The sequence below is a fragment of the Hetaerina americana genome, unplaced genomic scaffold (assembly GCF_022747635.1).
Source record: "Hetaerina americana unplaced genomic scaffold, ioHetAmer1.1.p SCAF_10, whole genome shotgun sequence".
In the NCBI taxonomy this organism is placed as follows: domain Eukaryota; kingdom Metazoa; phylum Arthropoda; class Insecta; order Odonata; family Calopterygidae; genus Hetaerina; species Hetaerina americana.
Genome location: NW_027286070.1, coordinates 71,446,489 through 71,453,585, shown reverse-complemented (window position 1 = coordinate 71,453,585; position 7,097 = coordinate 71,446,489). Strand labels below are relative to the sequence as shown.

Here is a 7,097-nt window from a genome sequence, read left to right as displayed (position 1 = left end):
CGTCTCACACCGCGCTTGTCGTGTCGGACTTCTTGGCCAAGCCCGGCGTGGCAACGCTGCCGCACCCGCCCTACAGCCCGGACTTGGCACCACCGGACTTCTTTCTGTTCCCGAAAATAAAGAGGAGTTTGAAAGGAACGCAATACGGGACTTTGGATGCCGTCAAAGAGGCCGTGACGACGTGTCTTCGAGAGGTTCCCGATGATGCCTTCGCGGGAGCGTTCCAGGAATGGGAACGCCGCTGGAACAAGTGTATCGACTCACAAGGGTCCTATTTTGAGGAATATTAGCTTAAGATATGTAAAAGTGTAATACATTTTTTTTCCTGAGCTCAGTACACTTATTTTCCGGACGAACCCTGTACTGTTTTTTGTACATTTCTTCTAAATAAGTTGTTTTGAAACCAATTTCGAATGCATGTTACCGTCAAGTCTATTTTTTGTTGTAGCTCAGGACTGGTTTTGACATATATTAGAATAGTGATTTGGAAAATAAAATACTTTGTCCTCCCACATACATTTTATTATGCACAACTAAGGTTTCGACTTACAAATTCATCATTAGGTAACTTCCGGTAACATGAGTTAACATCACTTTGCAAGTCGAAACCTAGGTCGTGCGTAATAAAACGTAAGTGGAAGAACAAAGTATTTTCTTTTCTGCAATATGATTTGCTTCCACAAAGTGATGCCTCAAACCATTCTTTTCAGAATGGTGATTGATTGGAGTAAGTGAAGATTAATTGGAGTGGATATTTAACACTTCAATTGTTCAATTCATACATTATTGCAATATTACCAACGATTGCCGACCATTGTGGCATCAGGACAACGTTCTTGCCCGGCGACCCCAGAGGTCATGTCTTTGATTCCCGCCTAGGTAGGTTTTCCTCCACTTCCTAGGCTCAGGTGTTCTTAATTGTCTTCAATATAAAATGGGTTAGGTGGAAAAAGGGACTATATGGTCTCCATCTCAACCCAAAAAAATATATTCCACAGAAATCGTGTTTCTTTATGTGATCCTGTGAGGATGTGATGTGGCTAAATGCAACACCATTTGGAAGCTACTCAATCAACCAACGTATGAGAGTTAATCAAATCACTCGTTTATCATTTTGAAAAAAAATAAATTAATATTGAAATTTTCTCGGTTTTGAAACAAACTGCCTTCTTTCTAGGCTCAATATTTATTTTCCCATACTTTTCCAGGCGTAACACATATTTTAGAGACAGTAACAAATTCTTTAAAATCATAATTTCAAACTCTGTACTTTTTTTGCTGAATCGAGAGATTTTAACAATATTTCTGAAGAATAAAAACATGCTTAGTTCAGTGTACTATTTCAGCTCACCGAAAAATAGGCAGATGTCAACCTAGTCAGCCGAGGGGTTCATCAGCACTTATTTAACATTTTAAAATATATTTAACATACCAATGATATTGATGAGGGACTATTGGAAATAAAATGGATTGAATAAGTATCATTACCAGTTGTCTTTATTTAATAACTACAAGACATTCATTGTCCTTGAATACTCATAGGTTAAAAAGAGGTATTTATGATTTGTTCTGATAGGACTCTTTTCTCATAGAAAATAAAATATTATGCAGGACAAAATATACTTGCATTATTTACTTTAAACTTTCTTACAAATCAGCCTTCTACAAAATTTGTACACTTTTTACAGTTTTCATTTAACTTAACTGACATATTTGCCATGCAGCACATAAATAGCGGCTTTCACCCATAATATATTTTACAAAATACACAAACTGGCACAATGTCATTTAGTATAAATACAATGAGTTTCATGAAAGAAATGAACAACCACATAAATATTTAATGCACAGAGAGTATATGAGTTGTGTGACAAACAAACGAACAAAAAAAGAGTGATGAGCAAATGGAAATCCATGAAAATTAACACCCCCTCCCCTTCCTGATGTTTAAAAATCTTGGTCAATTTATTCTCGCGGGGTTCATATAAAAATTGACGAGAGTTCCTGAGGTCAAACAGAAACGTTCCATCAGTTGACACTCGAGCGAATTGGTACTGTAAACCTTAGGAGGGTCAACTAAGTTCTGGATGTGTTGTTTCTGTTGAGGCATAGGTACTTATATTAAAGGCAGTAAGAAAAACAGAGGCACACCCGAACGTGAACGTGGGAGGCCAAACAGGTACTTTCAGTTGTAGGGTTTTCACTTATGATTCATGACTTCTCTTCACCAAAGGCAGTTACTTTCTTGATCGTCTGCTGTCATCCCCGAAGTTCATCAAAGAAGTTAATCACCACAGTTGACTATGTGTTGTAAGAGTAAATGCACAATATTTAAGCAGAATACTGTCTTCACTTGGATGCTCACTAGAAATGAAGCACGTGGGACCGACACGCTTTCACATTTGGAGAGTATACGGTCGAAACATCAACACCATACTGTCACTCCCCCATACATTCTTGAATACTGATCTAGTTTTGATACTGCGGAGAAAAGTGGCTATTGAAAAGTTATCCTGAAATAACCCAACAATTGAGGGATTGGTAACATAGCACCATAAATGAAAGAACTTGATGTCTTGGAGACACATGGGACCCTGTTTAAAAAGAGAGAAAAAGAAAGAAGAGTTACAATTCAGGGATCACCATCTTTTACATTGGTTTTGCTCATTAAAGGCACAATATTTTGAAATATTATTATTGTTTGTAAATTTGGAAAAAAATAATAGCGACAATCGCTAAATTATGAATGCTTCAGTCTGATACATACCACTAGGAGTATTTTCCAGAACCTGCATCCGAGGATGAATCTGTACCAGATGTATGATCACGATACCGTCTTACTCTCACCGGCTCTCTCTCTACACTACCTGCGAGGGGAAAAGCGTAAAAATTAAGGATGGAAGAAAATTAGAAATGAAATGAAAAAAATGACATTTAAAGACTTGAAACTAGCACACAATTGCCTCAAAATTTAATTGGAAATTAAATATTTCATGAAAGATGCTAAATTTATCAGTAAATTATGCAAAATTGAGCAAGGAAATGAACAACATCAAGACTTCGGAACAGTAAACTACTGATACTCACTGCCGACTGCAGAGCAGCCAACACATTTCTGAAGAAATAGAAGAGCGAATAGAGACCACAAACATATATGTATCCATGCTAGCCCATGTGGTTGGGGGCAAAGAAAACCAAATATAATTTTATCACACTTTTTCAAAAATTAATTAGACAATCGCCTTAACATTGGAATTAATTTAGAGACCACAACATACCCTGCTCTAAACAATTAAATGCTTGATGGATAAAAACTATTGAAAAAAAGTATCAGGCAAATGATATATGTAATTTCAACTGCATTAAAGCCAAAAATATTTATAGCCAAGAGGGGCTTTGCCCTATATTATTCCTATCCTAACACACCATCAGGCCATTCACGGCAAGCCTACTGAGATCAAGATGAGAGAACCGAAATGCTCACATACAACAGCACACAATTTTAGAGGGAGTTGAAAGATCTTACAAACACTGGCATGAAACTTTAAAAATTTGCTTTACATGATTCAAATGCAATGTTTCTGAATTGTAAACTGGATAACTTACATTAATTTCACTGCTTACGAAAGTCATCAAGAACAGCCATTGTAAAAATGCCTTCAATCGGACAGGGTTACTGGTTGTTAATAAGTGACCAGAGAAATTCCAAAGAAACTGCGGGAGATGCTGCAACAGTAACTTTTAACGGAGTCATCCGCTAATGTGCATTTCAATGCAACAATTTCAGAGTGTAAAAATCATTCGCCTTGACTGGGATTCGAACCCAGATCCCTCAATATCCGGTCGAGTGCTTTAGTCAAGGCCTGATCTGACCTCCAGTCAAGGCGAATGATTTTTACACTCTGAAATTGTTGCATTTCAAGTGACCAGAGTTGCAATCTCATATGTTACACGGCATACCATTGAAATTTCTACCATAATTCAATTTCCCTCTGCAGTAAAATTGATGATAACTGGTCTTCATGACCCATTCCCAAGCTTCATGATAGGAACTGCATTATTTTGGGATCCAGAACATTACATTCGATGTACTTGGATGGCATTTTCATAACCCATTGACTCAATAATAATAACAATGATAGGGCAATACGAAGATCGATACATCAACTAGGTGAAAACCCTGTAGCCTGAAATGCCATCTCTTAATTATGTATTTGATACAATTTCGTAGGCACAGGAATGCCTCACTGGGAGCGATCAGTGACGACTAAATCACTAGGATTCAGGGCATTGGTGCAAGGATCACCGAAGCAATCCCACTTGGGAGAGCCCAGGGTATTGACGCAAAGCCCATATCCAAAAGAGGGTGGATAAGGATGACTCTTTGGTCTCTTTGGTCAATGGGAGAGATGACCAGGCGGTCGGTGACTGGTAGAAGCCTGAGGCAGAGGTCTGCCCAATGGACCCTTTTCTTCTCACAGAGTTACGTCAGAGTTTTAATTCCTCATGCACCCACTGCACCATTGAACAAGGATCAATTGCTTTACGATTCCCTCTCTCCGTGCTTTAGATCCCACAAGCACAACAACAATGCTTCGTGAAAGAGCCTCACATAACGGCCAAACTCAAGTCATCATTAGCTCAACTGATACCAAGCGGCACATGAAACATCATTTGAGCATAAAATAATCCAGCAGGAAGAACACTGAGTGGTACCTACTTGATAGGGGTCCATGAACCTCCAGTTTCACCTTGGCTGTGGCTGTAACTTTAGTTGTCGTGACGTGTGGAACTGAAGATGATGCCGTGGTACACTGACCCGGCGGGGGCGTATGGGTTGCACCAGAAGTTTCACTCGAAGAAGAGACTGATGATGAGCATTCAGAATGCTGCTGATTTCCCTGTGACATGAGATAAACCACATAGCATTTTATTAAACCAACAAGTCCATTTAATTCCTGGTTTTATGTATGTTTTAATCTATACGTGATTTAAAAAACAAAAAAGGCATCATTCCAAAATTTGATGGAGAGTCAGAGGCAAAATGTGATTGCTGATGACCTGCCCCAAGATGGACTGGGGCTTTGATGTGTGATGCAGTTTTACCTCACTCCATGAGACTAGAGTGGCTGTCCGCGAATGAGTGCCAATTTTACGATAGTATACACCATTCCCCAGTCCTCATGTGGCCCGTGACTGCCTATTGACTGAGGGAAATGATGTGCCAGGGTATCAAAAGCAATTTGCTTTAATGCAGATGAGGAATTTTGAAACTATGATTGCTTTCCCGGCCATTTGATGTTTGGTGAGGGAAAATTTTCTCAAATTACGAACATCGAAGCCCCGAAACCAGAAAATGTTTACCCCGATACCTCCCCTATACCCTTCTTAACATGCTGTTGAGTAATTGCCCCTTTGGACTTCCCAATCAACTTTTTCCTCCCATGCTAGGTACTCTTAATGAATTTTGAAATGTGTACAAGCACTATTTTTACCATTGCTCTCTTAACTATTCTATTACAAATAAATAATGCATTAATTTTTCCAATTGTTCACGCTAAAGAAGCCCCAGTTTCTAAGGGATCTTTTTCATTAATACTATTTCAGTCAACACATCTTACCATGCATTTTTAGATATATTAGGGAAGTCTAAAAATATGGATCTTATTGAGCCCAATCAGCCAATTATTTTGGCTTGCATTAACACCTACTCTTTATCAATTGGCAAATATGATATTAGAACATGAAATATTATTAAAATGTACTGCCCAGAATAATACTTATGCTCCTTATTTTTAAGCGTGACATTCAGTGAGCAGAGCACTGGGTTAATAACTGGAGGAATCAGGTTTGATTCCTGGAGACACCTCTGGGCATCCTCAGCACTTCATTATATGACTTTATATGTGCCAAATCTTCCTTATGGGATACCATAGGCGGCACAAGGATATGCGGTCCGATGGGCTTCCTACCATAGCTAACAATCTGTGACCCAAATCCATTGACCTGAGGGTTGAATCAATTCCTTCATCAGTTTTCTCGGATGGTTTAGATAATAATAATGGTGGATTTAAATAATAATCATTTCAATAAACTTTTACAAAAATACCATAGACAAAATTATTTTGCACAACCCAAGTCCCAATGATTAAATATTTTCTTCAGGTGCAGTAAACGAGAAACAGAAAAACGACTTCCTTACTATTACCAAGTGAAGAGGATTGTCCCGCCAACTTCCAACTCATTGAGAAATATGGAATAGAGAATCATGGAAGTCGTTTCTCTGATTTAATGCGCATTAATATGCGTTGACACCAGGGGGGAGTGAAATCATTTCGCTTCGTATAAGTGTTTAATTGAATCATTTTACTAAAACACTTCCAAAAGCAAACGTTCGCGTGCGCAATCATTCCGAAGATATCGAGGCCATCGGTTTTCAAGATTCGCTCGAGACATTAACCCACCTTATTCTGTGGATTTGAAGGCGAAGACGGCCTTGTGGTGGACGTGTGCGAGGCCGGGTGGTGATAAGAAGTCGTGGTCGTCGTCTCGAGCACCAACTCCGGCTGCACCAATATGGTTTGCTGTGGTCCGTCGCCCGAAATGGTGGCGCCTAGGCCCTGGTTGCTGGCGGCCGAATTCCACGACGCCTCCTCCGTGATGGTGGTGAGGGAGGGCTCCCTGCGGTGGAGAGGGATTGGCGCCGGGGCCCTGCGACCGCCGTGGCACGAGATGTGACCGCCAGAAGACGACCCACCCCCGCCCCACGAGCGCTCCTGCTCCCTCTGACTCCCCCGGCGGTGCCTGGGGAGGGGCGAGGGCTCCGGCGACGGCGTCGACATGCGCTCCGGGTTGTCGTGAGGGACGACCTGCGAGATACAATCCGTCTCGTCAAAACACTTGCTCGCGCACGAAAGAAAAAGCACTCTTCGAACTCATCGCCATGAGCATTGAAATGCTCCAAAGAGATACGTGCTGTAGCAAGTCGTTTGATTTTTGCAAAAAATACATTATTTTTTTTAAAAGCTCATAAAATTATAGCTGTGGCTGCTGCGGTCAAAGTGAACAAATGAAAACGCGCGAAATACGAGGAAGGC

At 40.2% G+C, this 7,097-nt stretch overlaps 1 protein-coding gene across 1 annotated transcript in view; it reads right to left on the bottom strand.

Moving 5' to 3' along the window:
- Positions 1-1,568: 1,568 nt before the first annotated feature.
- Positions 1,569-7,097, bottom strand: part of ptc (protein patched) — a 199,226-nt gene continuing 193,697 nt past the window's right edge. Inside the window, exons 23-26 of the mRNA XM_071598999.1 lie at positions 6,465-6,869; positions 4,721-4,901; positions 2,768-2,867; positions 1,569-2,594 (exon numbers count right to left, since the gene is read on the bottom strand). Of these exons, the coding sequence (XP_071455100.1) occupies positions 2,770-2,867; positions 4,721-4,901; positions 6,465-6,869 (684 nt within the window). The 3' untranslated portion in view covers positions 1,569-2,594; positions 2,768-2,769. The remainder of the gene's footprint in view (positions 2,595-2,767; positions 2,868-4,720; positions 4,902-6,464; positions 6,870-7,097) is intronic.